The 19,334-nt window shown below is 46.5% G+C and overlaps 1 protein-coding gene across 1 annotated transcript in view; it reads right to left on the bottom strand.

The window, feature by feature from the left end:
- Positions 1–19,334, bottom strand: part of SLC12A8 (solute carrier family 12 member 8) — a 115,853-nt gene that overhangs the window by 44,125 nt on the left and 52,394 nt on the right. The window contains exon 6 of the mRNA XM_039843249.1: positions 626–739. Within this exon, the coding sequence (XP_039699183.1) occupies positions 626–739 (114 nt within the window). The remainder of the gene's footprint in view (positions 1–625; positions 740–19,334) is intronic.

Here is a 19,334-nt window from a genome sequence, read left to right on the forward strand (position 1 = left end):
GGGGACAAGCCCAGTCTTTAGCAAACTGCTATTTCCTATGGATCATTTAATCAGCATGTTAGCTTACTGCCTTCCAGGCCAAGCCCTCAGCATGAAACAAGAGTTCCATAGGCACCTCAGCTGTGCAAGGCTCCTTCTAGGCCTCTGCAGAACAGGAACGTGGGAAGGTAGGGTGAGGAGAGTCCCTCACTGCCCATGGGATCCTGGTTTCGGGCACACCCAGCACGGTAAGAAAACACAGCAGCTTTTCTCTGTCCCCTGGGAGAGGATGCAGGGGTCAGAGAAAGGGAGTTTCTAGACCGAGTCTGCACTCATCCCAGGGTGTAAAGGGCAGCTTGTCCTGCAGAGGAGTCCATCCTGCTCAGCCTAAGAGAAATATGCCCCCTCCGTTAATTTGGCCAAGAGGTGTCAATACATAAGTATAAGGGGATTAAACCATGTTGGAGGCCTTCAAGAATTATGAACAACTCACTATTACAATAAGAGTTTTAGTCAAAGCTAAGGCCATCTTTAAAGTCAGATATTCATTCTAAGAGCATGTGAAGGTCAATTATGATTCTGAGTTTGGGGAACCAAGCATTCATATCCCTAATGTGAGCCTGAAAAAGAATTCAAATTGCAATACCTGTAGCTGCTGGGAAGAACACCCCAAAGACAGTGAAGAAAGACTCCCCAGGGCTGTAATCTGGCAGAGTATTGTTCTGTAGCAGTTCTGGTGAATATCCAATAAAACCATGGTCTGAAATATACAAAGGAGAACAAAATGAGCCAAGTAATAAGATATAGCACAGGCTACCCTAGATTACAGTTCTATTTTATGTAACTTTAAATGTTAAAGTGTAGGGGTGTGTATGTGCGTGTGGCAGAGAGAGAGAGAGAGAGAGAGAGAGAGAGAGAGAGAGAGAGAGAGCGCGAGCGAGCGCGCACGCGTGCGATCTGGCACAACGTTTTCCTTTCCGCTTCTAGGCCTGACTTGGATGCATCTACATCTACAGATATAGGTAAGTGAAGTAACAAAATAGTTAACAGCAGTAACCTCTGGGAAAGGGGGCATTTTTATTTTTCCATTTATAGACTTCAGTATAACTGGAATCTTTCGATGAGCATATATTTACATGTTGGCTTTTAATTTAAAAAATTAAGTTACCTCCTTGGCTCAGAAACTTTTCCATGGGTCTCTGTTAGCTACAGAATAAAGTCCAAACTCTTTAAGATGAATGTCAAAGTCCTTTACAGCTAGGCAATACCCTGCCACTTCCTATTCATCCTGTGCCTTTTCCTCTCCCCAACAGTCACAGAGATGACTCTTCCCAAAGCAATACCAATCTCCCTTCTCCCACATCTCTAAGCACCAATACAGTGTTCACTCGGCAAGCCTGTCTCAAATGCTGCATTTGAAGGGGCTTTATATGAACTCCCTAATCAGAATCAATTCTTCCTCCTAAGTGCCATTGGCACTATAACTAGCCATATTGTCTTTCCCCAACTAGACTCCTTGGGGCAATAAATTCAGTCTTAACACCTGTCTGTTCCCCAGAGTCAAGCACTGTGCCTGGTACACGGCATGTAGGTCACAAACATGGATCACACTGAAAAGAATCTTTCTTGGCTATGGGCATATCTCGCTTCCATGTGATTCAGTCTGACTTGTTCACAGACTACTTTATAGAAGGAACATCTCAGATCCGATTTCTTCAAAGCATTTTAAACATTTTGTACATTAACTTTAATGAAATTTTTCAAGTGGGTTTAATCCGGCAGACACTTTGCTTCTCTGTCAAAGGAGGTCACTTTGAACAGCATTGAGGGCCATGTCAGGGGGCTATGGAATTTTAAGAGACAAGTGTTCTTGGGCTCAGGAATACCCAGGATGTAAAGCCTCTGCTTTTAAATCTCCTCTCTGAGAATGAATTGGTTTGTTTCTATTAACTATAGTCTAAGAGAAGCCAATCCTGCCCCTTTTCCCTTAACCCCTGCAATCATGGAGGATGAGCACTCAGCCATCAGCATCAGTCCATAGCCAACATCTAGGGCTGTGGTGACCAAATCTCTTGCCTGTCTTCCACCTACCTCAGGGCTTAACTTCCCCCTGAGCTTCCATCCACAAAAGAGCTTCTGCTCACTGATGAGTCCAATGAGATCACCAGCGCTTCGCATCGCTTCCAAGATTCATAACTTCATAGGAAAAATATTTTCCAAAAAAATAATAAAATGAAAGCTCAGTGAAGCACAAGGGACCCTTGGGAGTCCAGTCGGGACTTAAAATCATTGTCGACTGCTCTTTTTTCTGAACACAGAATTTGTCCTGGGATGTTAAATCTCAAAAAATGGGCCACATTTCTGAATGGTTCGGCATCTTCACAGCCGGTCCTCCCTTCGTTAACAGAAAAGGTATACTAGCTAAGTCGACTTTAGTTTATCCGCTGGCTGACCCCATGACTAGCCATTCTGAGGAGAAAACCATCCCAACCTGTCTTGGAATGGAGCTCAGCCAAGCTGGAACGCTGCATAGGTCTGAAAGCGCATCTAGGCGCAGGGCTATGCATGCCGAGCAGGCCGGCCAGGCAGGACATTAACCCTCCGTCAGGCTCCGTTCACCTCCGCCTCCCCTAAGGTGGCCCTGACCTAGGCAGGCATTTGGTCACCCAGTCTCAAGGGCTTTGCCCTGGTCAGCCTGAAGCTTCATAGGGATATAAGGCCCCATAGATGAGTCACTGGGAACCTTTTCTCTCCCTCCATCCCATCTACGAGACCCAAAGATGAAAGAATGAGTCACTTGGCTCACACAGCACTGGGCAGGAGGCTTGCCTCAGTCTCCTCCCTTCTGTGCAGGGCCAGCGAAAAACGCAGCCCTCACACATTCACAAGCACACACTCACACCAGCACCACCACTGACCCGGCCCTCTCCTCTCAGGTCCAGTTCTGAATCTTCCTCAAGGAAATAATCTTAACTTTGAAAAGAACTTTATGGACAAAGATGTTTGGCAATGCTTTATTTGTAATAATGTAAAATGGGGGGGTCTAACAGTCTAACTGTGGGGGCGAAAGTATTTTAAATGCTTATAAAGGGATTTTAGTACCATAAAAAACTGTCCTCGTTATATATGATATATGTTAAGTTAGAAAACTGGATACCATTTATAGTATAAATACAAAAAAAAAAAAGGTTTTAATTTATACATGCAAGAAAAGACTAGAAAGAAACATACCAAAATACTGTGTTTGTCTGTATAATGCGATTACGGGAAATTTCCTTTTCCTTCTTTTTTGTATGTTTACAGATTTTCCACATTGTCTTTAATGAGCATAATCGACTTATCATCAAAATATAATATCTTCTAAAAAAAACAAACAAAACATCCCACAACCGAAAGCCTACTTTTTCCAGATGGATTTCCTATAAACAAATATCTTTTTTTTCTTTCCATCTATAGTCTCTCTACTTCTCAAAAAGATTTCAGTGGTTTATGAGAAAAACATAAGTAAGATAGGGAAAATAAAATAAGGATCGAAAAATGAAAAATGAGCAAGAGAGAGAGCTGGAATGCCCGCAGCCCCTAGCCCTCAGTAGAACTTAGCCTGAGGTCTCTGAATGAGGCTCTGAGGTAAGATCCTGCAGTGCTCTCCCTCACACTAGAATTAAAGGACCAGAGAAATCATTTTATAACTTTTTTTGACCAAGCCCACTCAGGCAGGGACAGACCCCAGGGCCTACTCCTCACATGTGCCACTTTCCAATGGATGAAAAGGATCCTCCGAGGCTTACATGGTGGGCCTGCCTCATTTCCTCTGTCTCCACCTTCCTAGGCCCTGTGACTTCCACCCTCATAACCCTCCCCGCTATTGCCACCTCAGGTCCTAGACCTGAGCCGGCACCCAAAGAAGAGTGGCCCCACTGACCCTCACCCAGCTCCTGGGGCCCTGGTCTCTCTCCCGTGCCCTGAACCTCATGGTGTGGCTGGACCTTGAGCTTATGCAGAGCGGATACCCAGGTCAGGCATCGATGTCTCTGATTGGTTTGTACTTGCTAGCTGAAGCCTGGGGTGAGGTTAGCTGGGCTGACCTCTTAAAGTGGGTCTTAATGCCCGATCAAATCAAAGGTCTTCTAGTCATGGCCCTGTCTGAGACTCTGATGAAAGCTGTGGCCCCTCTCCCCATAGACAGCACATTTTGCATAACACCTGGGGCTTCCAAGGCCTCCAAATCCTTTCCGGAAGGAATGGACTCCAAGGTTCAGGACCTCTACTTTAGGGGCTGTCTCAGCACGTGAGATCGTTTAGCCAGGCCCTGCATGCACCTACGGCAATGCACGTATTGCATCCCAAGTCCTGACTGCCACCGTACCCTAAGGGTGGATGGTGGCCCTAAGTGACACAGCCAACAATGTTCCATACTGCAGTCCCTGCCAGGCAATGCCGAGTCTCTGTACGCGGGGATAGTGCAGGTCCCCCAAGGACATCACAGGGCAACTTGTCCTCTGAGGATAATGAATGGCCATTTACTGAGCACCTCCAACATGCCAGTCACTGGGCACTAAGTCCTTTACAATGCCATCCTTGATCCTCATCACTACCCTGTGAGCTCAGAGGTGAGGAAACCAGGCTCAGGAAGGTACAGATTCCTGTCCAAGATCACACAGCCATACCTGCCTATATTACAGCCATTGCCTCTCCTCCAAAAGGCTGGTCCCTGGGCCCTGGCGCTGCCCTCTCTCACAGAGATATGCATGCAGCCTGGGTTCCCTTCAACCTTATGAAACATCCCCCAGAGATCACAGCATCCCCCTCTCTATGTCTGTCAGGGGCAGGCAGGGGGGTCCACCCCGTGAAATGCCATTGGCAGAGGGGTATGCGAGTGGCTGGGGCTTGTACAGCTGGGAGGAGGCAGAGCCCAGCCTGAACCCCATGTCTGTCTGAAATGAATGCTTCCCATCAACCATATTGTGTCTCTGGAACTCATCCTGGAGTTGTTTCCCCAGAGGCTTCTAAAAATGGTTTCTTTGCTTCTATAAGCTTTTCGGCTCCTTTGCTGGTAAAATGGGACAGCCAGGCTGGGTCCCTTTCGACATCTTTCAAATCTAAAAGGCCTGAGGTGCATGACACCTGTAGCTACTGCAGGTGAGTGTGTCTGACCTGTGTTTGACCTAAATATCTCTTTCTAGGTCCACAGAAAAAGTGCTTTGGTCCCATTTGAATTATGTGCTTTTGAAAGAACCAAGAAAACAAATCACAACAAAACCCTGGCAAGAATAGGCAGAGGGAAGACACTTGCAGAAAGGCTTGGCCTTTCTCCCCGGAATTCAGGTGACACATCTTCTTGGGATGCACCAATGTGTTGTGGTTCTGCAGGTCCACTGCCTGTTCCCAAGGGGAGCTCATGGAACCCCACCACTTTGCCTCAGCCAAAGTCACAAGTTGTGACAAAGTGCAGCTTTCTCAGAGCTAGGCTGGGCCCCAAACCCTGTGGTAAGGTCACTGCTAGGAAGCTCTTTGTGGAACCTGTAGATCCCCTACTCCTGCTACCCCCATTCTGGGGTCTGCCAAAATTAGAAGAGGCAGGCGGGAAGTCATCAGCCCCCACATATGGATGTCAGATTGCAACCACTGACTAACTTAGAAAGTGAGTTTTCTAAAAATTACCCTGGCACTGGGGCCCCACCACCCTGTGGTGAGCCACAGGCTTCCGGCACTGGCTTTCTTCTTGGCTCCGGTCCCCAACCCCTCAACCAGCAAGACAGCCCTTTCCTGGGAATGGACAATGGGAGAGGCTGGTCCAACCAGGAATAGAAAGAGTGGAGGAAGGGCCCAGGAGAGAGGAAGGCAGGGAGGGGCCCGCCGCCCAGACCCAAAGGTCAGGCTAGGCCTGGGAGATCACAGGAAGAGCAACTCGCAAGGAAAAGGAAAGGAGAGGCCAAGGTTCTGGGAAGGGACACACAGCCCCCAAACAACGCCTGGGGTGGGGGCAGGGGCACTGGCGGGGCATGAGGAGGCCACGAGAGTGAGCCAGGATTCCTGAAGGAGAGGGAAGTACAGTAGAGTGCGCCCTTAAGGGAAACACAAATTGGGTGCCTTTAAACATTACACTGTAGACAGGGCCCCTCCTAAGGTCCTCCTCCATGGTGGAGCTGGACTGGAACTCAGGATGGCCTGCCCGGCATCCCTACTACCTTGACCACTCTTAAGACATCGCCTCGTGGGGACAGAGATGTGCAGCTGTGGGGAAGGGGCAAGGAGTCTGAAATAACGGCTTGACAAAGAGAGGTCAGTGAAAAGGAAAGAAAGAGAATGTCCAGGATCCCCATCCTGTCACTAAGTCCCCCACAGAGTTTCCACCCAAGCACCCACACTCATTTATTCAGATACCACCCAACCCCAGATAGTCTAGGAGACAAAGACGGACTTGTCTCTGGCCGCCGGGGCTGGTCAGTGAACTTTTTCTTCCTCTGGGCTTTGGTGTTAGCTCCTGGGATGTGCAATGAGTGAAGAAGCCACTGGTCACAGGAAGGAAGGATGCGCACGATCAATCAAACTGAGCCCAAGGAGCACGGATTTTGGAGAAGTCCAGGCTATTCTCTTCCTCCCTGGGGTGGAGAACAACGGCCCTGAAAATCTCAGGGAAGAACTGTGACACGACCAAGAGTCAGGATACCTGGGTTCATAACCTAGTTCTGCCACAGACTTGCCCTCAGAGGGACTGTAGGTGAGCCCTTTCCCCTTCTGAAATGTAAATTATGACTCACTCTGGGATGGGCCCGAGATTCTGCATTCCTAATGAACATCCAAGTGATGTAGATCACACTCCCAGTAGCAGGGTACTAGACAGTTTTTTAGAGTCCTTCTTCTGAAAACTGCCCATCCGGAAGCTCATTCTGAAGATTCAAGACATACTGTCCAAATACACCATTGATTTGCAATGGCAGATATCAAATTCCAAACTAGCCTCCAGAACGTGTCAGCACCGCCCCTACCTCCCTAACACCCCTTCTCTTTCTCTGTGGCTATTGATATAACGTGTGCTCTAAAACCGTGAGAGAAGTTCACTACCACAGTTTAATATGTTAATGAGCCAAAGCAATTATTAAGTACGAGTACCGGCATAATGTCTTCTGTTATTTCAGTGTCATGAGTGCGCCTTCCATTAGGGCAGATAATGAAAACTTCATGTCTAATTCACTGGCCCATTTTAACAACTGAGAAAACTATAGTTCAGAAATGGAAGCCAGCTGCTCGAAAGGCACGGAGAACTGGAAATGGAACCCTAGCTTAGAGTCCAGGTGGAGTCCACATAGAACAAAGTCCCAATTTGCAGGCCTTTCCCATTGAACTGGGTCATAACAATCCTGGTCCACTATAGATGCTACATAAAAATATTTTAAAACTGAACCGAACTGGGCTGTATTGCTTTGGACTGTATTGATCATGGATTGGGAAAGACAGAAGGGGAAATATGATGGGCTTGAAAGAGGCCCCCAAGGTCCCCGCCCACGACACAGCTTTCCTTCCCCACAAGAGCTCTGGTCAGAGAGCTGGGAGCCTTCCCCAGACCACAGTCTTCTCTCTGGCTTCAGCCTAGTGAGTTTGGTCCTCCAAAGGGAGGGTGGGAGAGGATGTGAGCAGGGTTTCCAGCTCCCAGGCCCCCACCCAGAGAGAAAATACACAGAGGGAGGGAAGGGCATTCCAGCAGTGGCCAGAAGGGAAGTCAGAAATGGGGTTGCGCCTGCCCAGAGGGCGCAGGGAGGAGCAGCCTGGAGCCTCCAGGCCCCTGGGGAAGGCCTCCACCCTGCGGGACAACTGGCTGGCGGGAACAGCCGGAAAAGCCCCCAGAGCTGGGCAACTCAAGGGCTGAAGGGCCCCAGCTGGGGTGATGTCAGGGCAACCCCCTAGGGAGGGGGTGGCTGAAAGCTTCCAGGAACAAGAAAGGCTCCTGCCAACCCCTACAAGCGAGGACAGGCAGTCCTGAGGTTCCTTCTGAGCCGAGGATGCCTCACTTGTAAAAGAGAGGATGAACCTTTTCCTGACAAACCATGATTTCTAATATCCAAGAAATGGTTCCATCTGCTGACATGGGCTCAATTTTAAATGCTTAATGAACCTTTTCCTACAATAGCCTTGGGAACAGTGAGTTGAGATGAGAAGAGATTTTTGCCTGCAGAGGCCTGAAGAGGAAAGAACTGTCAAGGGCTCCAGAACGTTAAAGAACCTGGGGCTCTCCTGGGCCCAGGAAACAAGTATTTTGGAATAATAATAATGATTGTCACATATGCTGAGCAAGGATTTGTGCCAGGCACCGTTGCAACAACCCTTGAGGTGGGTACATGTTTCAGGTAAGAAAACTGAAGCACAGACAAGAGACAAGAAGCAACCCTTGGCTGCCACTGCTGCGGTCAGTACTCGCCCAAGGATGCAGGGAGTGTGGGAGGGAAGCCAGGAGCTGAGCTGGTCAGGCTGGGCCCTGCTGAAGGGATTGCAGAGGCCCCACCCCGCCCCAGCCTGCAGAGCCCCCACGGGCCTGCCCAATTCAGCTCTCAGCTCATAGGAGCCCTGAGAAAGGAAAATCTGGCCTTCTTATCTCCTGGGGGAAAGGAATGCACTCTCCTGCCAGGATAAGTGGCTGTTTTGACAGGAAGTCTCCACCCTGGCTGTGGGTTCCTCCCAGCCACCATTTATTCCTTCTGGCTGTCTCTGCCTCTGCTTCCTAACTCCCATCCTGCTTAAACTCCAGAACCCCAAGACCCAAAATAATCCTAACCCAACTGGTGGTCCCCCAAATCAGCTGCCCCCGTACAGCTCTGGCTTCCAGTAGTGGTCAAGAGTTCTGACCTGTGAGTCACTCTTCTGTCCCACCTCTTGCCTGGACACCCACTCCAGGCAGCTGGGAAGGGGTTGGGTGACCAAGGGGCCCCCTGCAGGTAGCAGTCAGCATTTACACTCATGGTTATGCAAGCAGAGCCGCCCTACTACCAAGCACCATGCTGAAAACACTCAAACTCCCAGACCCCCCCCGTTTTGCAGCTCTTCCCACTCCAAGTCCTACCCAAGAAAGAAATGGAACAGATGTTCTCTTAGAATCCTGCAAGAAAAGGTTTGGTATCATAGGACCAATCCATCTTACATATGAGAAAGCTGAAGCCCAAAAAAGGGGAAGCTCGCACCACATAGTTAGCAGCTAGTCAGGCAAGACCAGAACTCAGTGTGGCCAAGACCTCATCCAATGTGTCCTCTGGGTCCCCACAGGCCCTATGATGGCACTCCGGGGCAGGAACTGTGCTTTCTTATTTCCTGGTGTGCCTCCATTGCCTGGGCCCAGGGGTGCAAGCAAAAAATATAAAACATTCTTAATAAGAAACCATGGAAACAAATATCCATCAACAGATGAATGGATGAAAATGTGGTCTATCCATACAGTGGAATACTATTCAGCCATAAAAAGGAATAAGGTATTTATACATGCTACGACATGAATGAATCTTGAAACATTATTAAGAGAAAAAAACAAACGGACAAATATTGTATGATTTCACTTATATAAAATATCTAGCATAGGCAAATTCATAGATACAGAAGAAAGAATAGAGATATCGGGGCCAAGGGGTAGGGATTGGGTGTTATTGCTTAATAGATACAGTTTCTGTTGGGGGCAATGAAAATGTTTTAGAGACAGAATCATCATGGTTGCACAACATGGTAGATATAATTAATGCCATTTAATTGTAAACTTAAAAATGACTAAAATGGCAATTTTATGTTTTTATATGTATTTTACCACGATTAAAAAAAAATTAGCAAGCCATCTCTTTCTACAGTGCCCCCTGCAGAGGCCACCCCCTGCTTTCCAGCCTGGGCTCCTCTCTGCTTTGCAGATGTGGAAATAGAGAATAAAGGGAGCTTTCTGGCCAACGACGATCAAAAATTGAGGAGTCAAAGCCACAGGTACTGGCTACTCCTAGACGTGGACTCTAACTTTCTGGCCAAAGCGCGCTGCCTCCTCAGGCGGAAGTAGAAGCAGGGAAGCTCCAGCTCTCGGCTGCTGCATGGCTAGTGGGGCCAACCATGACCATCTGACCATGATTCCTCCAAGGCAGATTTGGGCAGACACTATGTTCTCAGGTTAGGCTAAAACCATGGTTTCCTTTCCTGACATCTAGAACCTATGGGGTTTTATTCAGGGGTGAAGTGTGGGGATTTGAGGCAGAGCTATGAAGAAGCACAGACTATAGTTTCTCAGTATTAACCATGCCCAGCTGCCAATGAAAACTTCAGCAAAGTCAAGCCCCATCTTGCTTTTGGCACAGTTCCCACTTTCAAAACTCTCATGGTCACTGGGACCTCAGGCCTGGGAGCGATGTTGAACGTGGGTCCCACCGAATGAGAGCTGGCCTTGAATGAATAGACTTTTAACCTGGGCTTCCCTGGGTTAGTGTACCATCACACTGACCTTACAGCTTCTGGCTGTGCCCCACATTGCTTCAGGGGGCACCTGGCAGGGGAACGTTGCTCTCAGCACCCACAGCCTCTGGCTCTGAGAGGGGGAAGCCACGTGCAGCATCTGATATCTTCCCAGGTTTCTGGAGCCCCAGAGGGAACATGGTTTGTTCCAGTGTTCTCCTTTACAGTGGGCTCCTCAGCCTTCGTGGTCCTTTGTAAGCCTTTCTGCGGAGTGTTCATGGAGAGTGAGGTGTGTTTGTATCAACTTCCCATCAGATTAGGAGCTCCTCGAGGTCAGGGACAAGTTCCCTCCTCCCTTAGGATCCCTTCCTCATCTCCATGTGGATGCGATCACTAGAGGTGCCCAGTGGGTAGGCGGAACCATACGCCCTGCCTGGGATGGTCCCAGCTTACACCTGTTGTCTGAAGTATTTGTCAGTAGAGCCAGGGAAGTGTTCTGATGACCGATTGATCCAGGAGTACAGAGAGAAGCAAAGAGAAGAAAGGAAGGATGACACTCCTCCAGGCTGGACTTGGCTAATGTGCCCCAGGGACCAACCTTGTTATGCACAGTATCATCTTGGACCTGAAGTCTCAGCATCACCCCAGAGATTGTCACAATGAGAATCTCAGCAATCTCCTCTCCCTCCTTATTCCCCCAACCTGAAGAATCGGAATCTTTATTTTAACAAGATCCCCAGATCTTGAAGCTTGATAACCATTGTCTTGGAGTATAACCCAGGGGCCGCCAGGGACCTATTCTTCAGGATAAACAACGATAATAATAATTTATTGAGCACCCACACTGTGCCAGCTGTGACACTAGGCCCCTTACATATATTATCTTATCGTATGCTTTGATGACCCAGTAAGGTAAATATTTTTACCTGCTTTGCAGAAATAATAACAGCACTGAAAAAGGCTAATTAACTTGACCAAGACCATGTGAAAAGTTATAGCTCAGCTGGAATTTTAACACAGGGGTCTGACTCCAAAGCCATGACACTAACAACTGCAGTAACTATGATGCAATCTTTCAAATCAGGCCAGAGCTGACAGCCACTCGTTCACTCTCTGCAGAGCCCAGAATTACGTTGGCAAATGCAGTCCCAAGGGAGATATGCTAGGGGTTGCCCCATTGCCCCATGCTGGCTTGGGCTGTGGGTGCCTGTGTGCTGGGGTTGGGCCAAGCCTGTGACAAAAGGACTCACTATTTCTTCAGAACACGTCCCTGAAGATGACCTTTCATGACCCAACCTTCAGTGAGAATTAAGGTCTGGGACCAGAGTGACAGAGAAGTTGGATGGTGAACAGGCCCCCTACCACAGGCTCAGGAACCCCTAGAACTGACCTTGTCTGGGCCCTGGAGGGAGGGTAAAGAGGAGGCCCACACCGGTCCTCACTATATGATTTCCAGATGTATGACTTGGGGCTTTATCCACTGCCAGCCCCCAGTAAGCAGCACTCATCTGCCAACTGTACATTTGGCAAAGTCTACATTTTCCTTCAACCAGCTTCCACAGGCTCCTCAGGTCATATAGCCCGGCCCAGGTTCACAGAGCCTGGCCTGTAGGGTTTCCTCTCTGCACCACCTACGGCTGGCCTGGGATTGTCTCTCTGGTTCTCCGTGCATGTAGATAGCTGCCTCATTCCTTACCCATATGTGAGTGACTTGAGGGCACATCTCCCTGACTCTGTGTCCCTCACAGACCCACCATCGTGCCCTCTCAATCCCCAAAATGTTTGAGCCAGAAAGTGCCATCACTTGCACTTCCACAGCCACATGGAAAGCATTCTGCTCACTCCTCACAGCCAGATGACACATTCCATGTGTAGTGAGAGAAGCACAAGGCCCACTGGCAGGGCCAAGAGCTGGAGGTACAAGCGAGATACGTTAGTCCATCCCTCAGGGTGTCACCCTTCACTTCTTTAGAATTCCCTGCTGCTCAGGGCTGAGGCAGGCAAGGCCGAGCAGTGTGAAAGGGCGCTCCCAAGTTGGTGATTTCATGCTTCAGGCATCCATCCCCAGACACTGGCCGGGGAGCCCCGGAGCCAAGCCCCCTCCTACTCACAGAGCTAGAGCGGACACAGGGGTAGAGCTGGGCAGGGTTAGCTCTGGTTTCCTTCTGCAGCCTTGAGCAGGTCCACATAGCCTCCTCAGCCTAATGGTTCCTTTCTCTGTTTTCCGCAGCCAAAGTCAGCAAATGAAAATAATTCAATGGGGGCTGAGGATTTTGCTATTACTCTTTCCTTCATCAGAGTCAAACTCAGGATCAAGTGGGAGGCCTGAGGCTGCCCGCTCCTGCCCCTTCTCTAGGTAGGCAGGAGTGAGGACCACTGTTCACAGAAAACCTCCTATCAAGGGCTGAATCCCAAAAGCCAGGAATTCAGAGTGCCCAAAGTATTCTTTTCTCCCTCTCCCCCCAAAATAGTAAACATTCAACTCATCTAATTTTAAAAACAAGAACCACCACCATAAAATGTTACCCCATAGTTAGAACAAATGAAAGAACAGGCTTTGCTTCCTATTCAGGTCAGTAAGGGAGAGGACGAAAGAGGGGTGGATGGCAAGGAGAGATGCCAAAACAGTGAGATGGGAGCAGAGAGTTCAAAAAGAGAGAAAAAGATTGGAGATGAAAAACAGAGGAGGAGAGGCCAACCTAAAGGAAGAAAGGATGAGGCAGGAAGAAAAGAGGAGAGAAACCAGGTAAGTTCTGAGGAGTGTTGGAGATCACAATTCGCTCCTGGCTTGGTTCGCAAAAGTTCAGAAATCCTTACCAGGACATGAGCCTTTGCTTACAATTCTTCACCATTCTAATCTTTAAACATTCCTCGGTTGGAATTCTTAATCTTTTCCCCTTTGGGGTCAAATATGCCTTTGAGAATCTGGCAGTAGTTCTGGACCCTCTCCTAGCAAAATATACTTAATCACAAAAATATTTTCATGCAATTTCAAGGGCTCATGAATCCTAAATTAAAAACTACTTATTCTAGAAGGAAGCCTCACTGTTATTGGGAGACCCATAATGGCCAAAGTAAAAACACTCCAACTTCCAGATTAAACTAGACAAGGGTGGAATGTGTTGAATCTTATGTGTATTCAAACCATCATATCAAGCTTTTAATTATACTATTGGCTTCATTGATAGAACTTTTGGGCCTAAACACCCTAGTTCCTACCCTAATAATGGTACTGGAAAAAAAAATTGGTTACTTGAAGGGGCCAGCTATGTGTCTGGATGGTTATTATACAGTAAAAGGTCTGCCTTGACCCAGGAAATAACATCTGTGCTTCCCTTGAAATTAATCCTTCACAGATCAGTGGGATTATTAAGTCGCACATATGCAGCAGTACCTAAATCTGAATGTGCATAAGAATTAACAGTATGCTGGTTTAAAATGCAAAAATTGAGAATCCTATTCTGATTGTTTTTCTAAGGGGCTTCCCCGTGATTCTGATGAAGGCAATCAGTCCCTGGACCAAACTCTGAGATACACTGTGCTCATAGAAAACTGCAAGCCTGGGAGGCTAAGCTTCTGGTCCAGGAGATCAGTGGATTCCCTCCTCACAGCAGTGTCCGTCTCATACACCAGGGACGAGACTAGACGTAGATGCACTGATACTATGTGACTAGGTTTGGACAACTGCATCAGGAAGGCTACCTTTACAGGGTGAAAATGGTAAATGAACAACGTAGGACATACAAGGTATAGTGGGGCCTTTTAGATCTAGTGACACATACAGAACCACCCGGAAAACTTCGGGCTATTAGGGAAAATATATAGATATGTAACAAGTTTTCTCAGTGGTTTTGACACATAGAACAGGTATCAGAACCTGTTTGTTTATGGTACCCACAGGCCCAAGAGTATTTTGATCAAGATACCAAACCATTGCTGTAAAAATGCTCTGAAAAACTAAAATGCTCCCAAAATTCTCCAGCAGAAATCAGTGAACATTACCAGGGTTTTCTTCTTTTCTCTTCCTTCTCCTCCTCCTGTTTTCTTTTTCGTGGAAACTAACTGGAGAAGGTGGGCCGCACTGGAGTGCCCTGAGTGGGTTCCTGATGGTCAAGATTTTGGCCTCTTGGTCCGACTGCTCTTCCTTTTACCCCAAAGTACAATACAAACATGATCATTTGCTGGCTTTGCAATGACATGAAAAAGGTTGAAAGGCACTAGGTCAGGTGTAAAAGAAACACCCCCATGGGAGTGACAGCTTAATTCAGAAGAGGTTGTAGAAGTATTTCCGGATTATCTGCAAGGTAGAATTTTCACACGCAAAAGGAAAACCACGATGTGCCCAAACTGATCTCCACTGGGTTTGGCATCTGACTGGGATGGCGGGGAGCATCAGGGGAAAAGCTGAAAAGGCAGCCCCATTTCCAGCTGCTCAGCAGAGGGGAGTAAATGAACAGGGAAATCCGGGCAGCTCTTCCACCACAGAGAGAACCCCCACACACTTAAGACTGCCCACCGTTTGCCTAGAATACCCTAAAGGCAAAGCACTCCTATTGATTTCCTCAATTTGAGTATGATTTTTTTTTTTTTTACATTTTGATTTCCTGAAACTTGGTTGTCTTACAATCAACATAATCGTTTTTTTTTTTCCACCTGAAAATTTGGTGTGTCTTAAAATTGATAACATCTTAGAATTGAGGAAATAAGGCTTATCACCTTGCATAATCTTGAAACCACCTGCGAGGCAGGCATCAGCATTCTCTAGTTTCCAGATGAGGAAATTGAAGCACAGACAGGTGATTTGCCCAAGGTCACAGAGCGAGGAAGGGACAGGGCCAAGACTGGAATCCAGTCTTCTAGTGCCTTCTCCCTAATTCTAGGTGAGCACATTTGTTCACACGGCAGGAACCGGGGACTGGAGTAATCGATAGGGGAAAGTGGCTTCCACCCGAGTCACTGCATCGCAAGAAAGCAAAAAGTAATTGTCCTCTTACTTCAAATAGAAATTTGAGAAAAAGTAGAAACTTATATAGGGTTTGTTTGGCTACTATTGTTAGGATGTTTTAGGCTATAACTGAAGTTTCTTTACAACTTTAGGAATTTAAGAATGTGCCGTGCATAACTATTCAAACAATGCTCACGTTTGGCACGTTTAAGTTTAAAATAGTGTTCATTGGAACAGTAATTACAGAGTTACTGTTAGAATTTATCATTTTTTATACTTTTGAAGGTTTTTACTAATTTCTTGCAATTGGGATTATAAAGTGTTATACCTTAAGAAATCTAGCAGTTTGGTTTCTGCCAGCTTAAGAGGCACAGGAAGAAGTTTAACAGAAGAAATCTTTATCAAAATAACAAAACCGAAAAGTTATTCTCTACAAGATTCAGAAAGTGTTCATTTTCTGGAAAGCAACTAGATTGGGGTGGGAGGAAGAGAACCCCCCCTTCCCTCCCCCCGCCCCTGACATACACACAAACTCAAAGAAAAAATAGCCACTGTTGACATATATTATTTCTAATCCTTAAAAATGCCCTTTGAGGGAGGTACTTATTTCCAATTTAAAGATGAGTGAACTCAAAGGGTTTCAGTGACTGGCCTACAGTGGCACAGCTAGTGAGGAACCTGCCCATCCGATAGTGCTAATGGAAAAATCACATTATTATTGTCATTCGCAATGATCTGCACTAGTCCTTCCATGTTTCACGAGGACGGGGACAGTGTCTTTTACTCTGTTCTGTGTCCTGGAGCCCAGGTCCACCCACCTGGTAGGCTTCCATAACTACTGATGGGTGGGTGGCTGGAAGAGGGCAGGGGAGGCAGGAGGAGGCCTGCGCAGCAGGTGCTCGTTCCACCCCTCCAGCCAGTCCGCTTTTTTGGAGATTGTGCTCCAACAATCTGTTTCATCGGCTTCATTGTCCTACAAGTCGGATCATATTCCCGCAGCTGCTCTGATTTGTGTTTTCTAGGGCTGTGTCCATCTGCCCTACTGGAGCCCAATCTACTCTGATTCCTTTCCCAGTCAGTCACTCAGCAAAGTGCAACTGTGTGCCAGCCATGCGCCCAGGTACTAAGATGCAGGATAAAAAGGCGGTAAAGTGCGATTTCTGTCCTTGAGGTGCTTATAGCTTAAAACAATGACCTCTTTATTTCATATTCAGCTCTACATGCCCTCAGAATTCAACATAGAAAGGATTTTCTGAAGCTGCCTACTGAACTCTCTTAGCTCCCACCAGCACTTCTGCTATTTCTGATACTCTGTTTTGTTATTTTCAAAGACATCAAAGGAAGACCCAAACTGAGATTCTCCTCTGTACCTGTTAGCACATTCTCATACTTTTTCACTTAGGGCATGTTTCACATGCTGGCAGCCTCAGAGTCAGGCAAGTGGTATCACACAAAGTTCTGCCCTGAGTTGTCAGATGGCTATGGCTGGAAGAACCAGCCTTGGAGCTAGAAGAATCCTGTTTGTCTCATAGGTGAGGAAACGGAAGGTAAAGTGGCCCCTCCCCAATCACCGAGTCAGCTGCTCTTGGCCAGTGTTCTTCTGCGACACCTACTCTGCACACCAATGGACAAGGGGTGAGGTAGAGAAGGTACCACGGCCCACCGACTTCTATTAGATAATAAATCTAAACTCAAGTTTTATTATGAGGCTACAAAGACCCATAGATGTTGGGGTCCTGGCCCAGAGTCCCACAGGAAGTGGTTGAGAGGACCCTGGATTCAGGCCTCCCAACACAAAACACCGAATTCAGTTTCCTTTCACTTTACTATTTAGCAACTTCTCAAAAATGCATTTTAGGTACCAAGCCCTACGTGTACTGCTTGTTTCATAACTCAGTCAATAGCACAGTGGCCCCAATGGCTAGCAGCAGTGGGAGCTTGATGGTTAAGAAGGACATGGGCCCTAGGAGGCCAGGGTTCAAATTCTGGATCCATTGCTTACTAGCTGTGTGGCCTTGGGCCAAGGTAATCCCTTTGAACCTCAGTTTTTTCATCTTTATGGTAAGGACAATAACCCATATGTATCCCAAAGGTATTGTAAGGATACAGTGAGATATAAAATGCTTAGCCCAATGCCTGGCACATAGAAAGCACTCAATAACCATAGCTATTTTTACTTTCCTTGGTCACTATGCCCCTTTCACATCTTAAACACAAGAAATCTGTAGCAATATGAATTGACCCATAACTTTTTTCTTCTCTTAATAAATTATTTCACTTTATTTTCTTCTTTACTTACTAGCATAAATATATTTAGTGTTTCAAAAAGTGTATCTGGGCCATCTGATAAAGAATGCCTAACTGTGAGATTTCTAATGCACCAGCTCACGTATACATCTGACATAAAAATCTGATGGCCTACTAGCTAGAAATATGTTTGCAAGTATTAAGAGCTGGATAACAGCTTATGAACCACTTTTCTTAATCATTATGCTTACTATTGAAAAAAAAAACACTTCATAACTCAATATTTTCAATTCTTCTCAACTCATTATTTTCAATTCTTCACAAAAGTGACATGAATTCTTAGAGAAGCCAGGGAAATTTTTCCCTTCACATCTCTAGACCCCATGTTCAGAGCGAAAGAGACTGTTGTTTGGGCCACAGACTTGAGAGGCAGACATTATTTTCACATGCAAATGATGGCCATGGAGAGCCAATCCTGGCTGGGGGGCAGATACAGACCCCAGTAGACAGCTCTCTCAGTGCCTGGGGGTGAGCTGCAGTCCTATGATTAGGGAGCCTGCCATCCCGTGGGAGTGGGTATGTGTGAAAAAGGCTAAAAATACAGAGCATGCTAGAAGCCATGCAAATGAGTTTAGTTCAGCTGTGAGCAGGCTTTAGTCACTGAATCTTGTCTGGGGCTGGCCAAGATTTATGTGAAGAAGTGTTTGAGTTCATATGCCAGGCACTGTGTTGAGCACTTTCTTTTGGGTACCTCAGGTGCCCAGGTCAGCAGTGCATGTGACCCTGTGTGGCTTTATGTGTGTATCCACTCGCACAGCCAGCGGTGTGGAATAAGACACATATTTATGACAGGATCTTTGTTATTTTGGATCATAAACTCACAAGGGAAAAATCATTCAAGGGTCTAATTGGTTAAAATAAATCTTGTTTGCTTACGTTTAAGGAGTGTGATAGTGGTGGAGTGCAGATGGGGTGAGAGGTGAGGTGGAAAGGGAAGGGATGGAAAAAATAAAGAGGTATTTAGAAACAAGTTAAGAGAATGAGATCACAAAATTGTTTCCCAAACTGCATCTGGTCTTCATCTCTACCCCACCGCTCCTGCGTCAGTCCAGGCTGTGTTTTGTCTTGCCTGGACAATTGCAGCCACCACTGAATGGCTCCCCCTGCCTTAGTCTCTCTGCGTCTGCACCAACGCTAACCCCAGCAGGCTCTCCAAAGAGAAAATCTGAGTCTGCCACTTCTCTACTTAAAAGAAAAATCTTGCTCAGCTTTTATGACTTCTGCAACTTTAAAACTCATGTTGAGTTTTAAAGTTATTCCTAGTTGTTTTGTTTATCTGTTTGTTTTTGTAACTAGAAAGACTAAGACCAAGAAAATCTTCAAGGTAAGACATTTCATCAAGCCTATGTTTATATTACATCTCATCTGGGATTTCTCAATGTTGCTACATTAATCTTAACTTTAAAAATACTGTGTGAGTCAAGTCTGTAAAAAAAAAAAGATAGCAAAAAAACTATAAGGAAATAGCCTTTAATACTTCATAATTTAAAATTAAACATGTTGTTCTTAATAAAAAATTAGAATTATAATTTAGTACACACTACCTATTATAGACTAAATGTTTGTATCCCCACTCCACCCCTTAAATTCATATGTTGAAACCCTAACCCCTAGTGTGGCTATATTTGGAGATGGGGCCTCTAAGGAAGTAATTAGGTAAAGTGAGGTCATAAGGGTGGGGCCCTGATCCAATATA

The sequence above is a fragment of the Pteropus medius genome, unplaced genomic scaffold (genome assembly GCF_902729225.1).
Source record: "Pteropus medius unplaced genomic scaffold, Ma_sr-lr_union100, whole genome shotgun sequence".
Taxonomy (NCBI): domain Eukaryota; kingdom Metazoa; phylum Chordata; class Mammalia; order Chiroptera; family Pteropodidae; genus Pteropus; species Pteropus medius.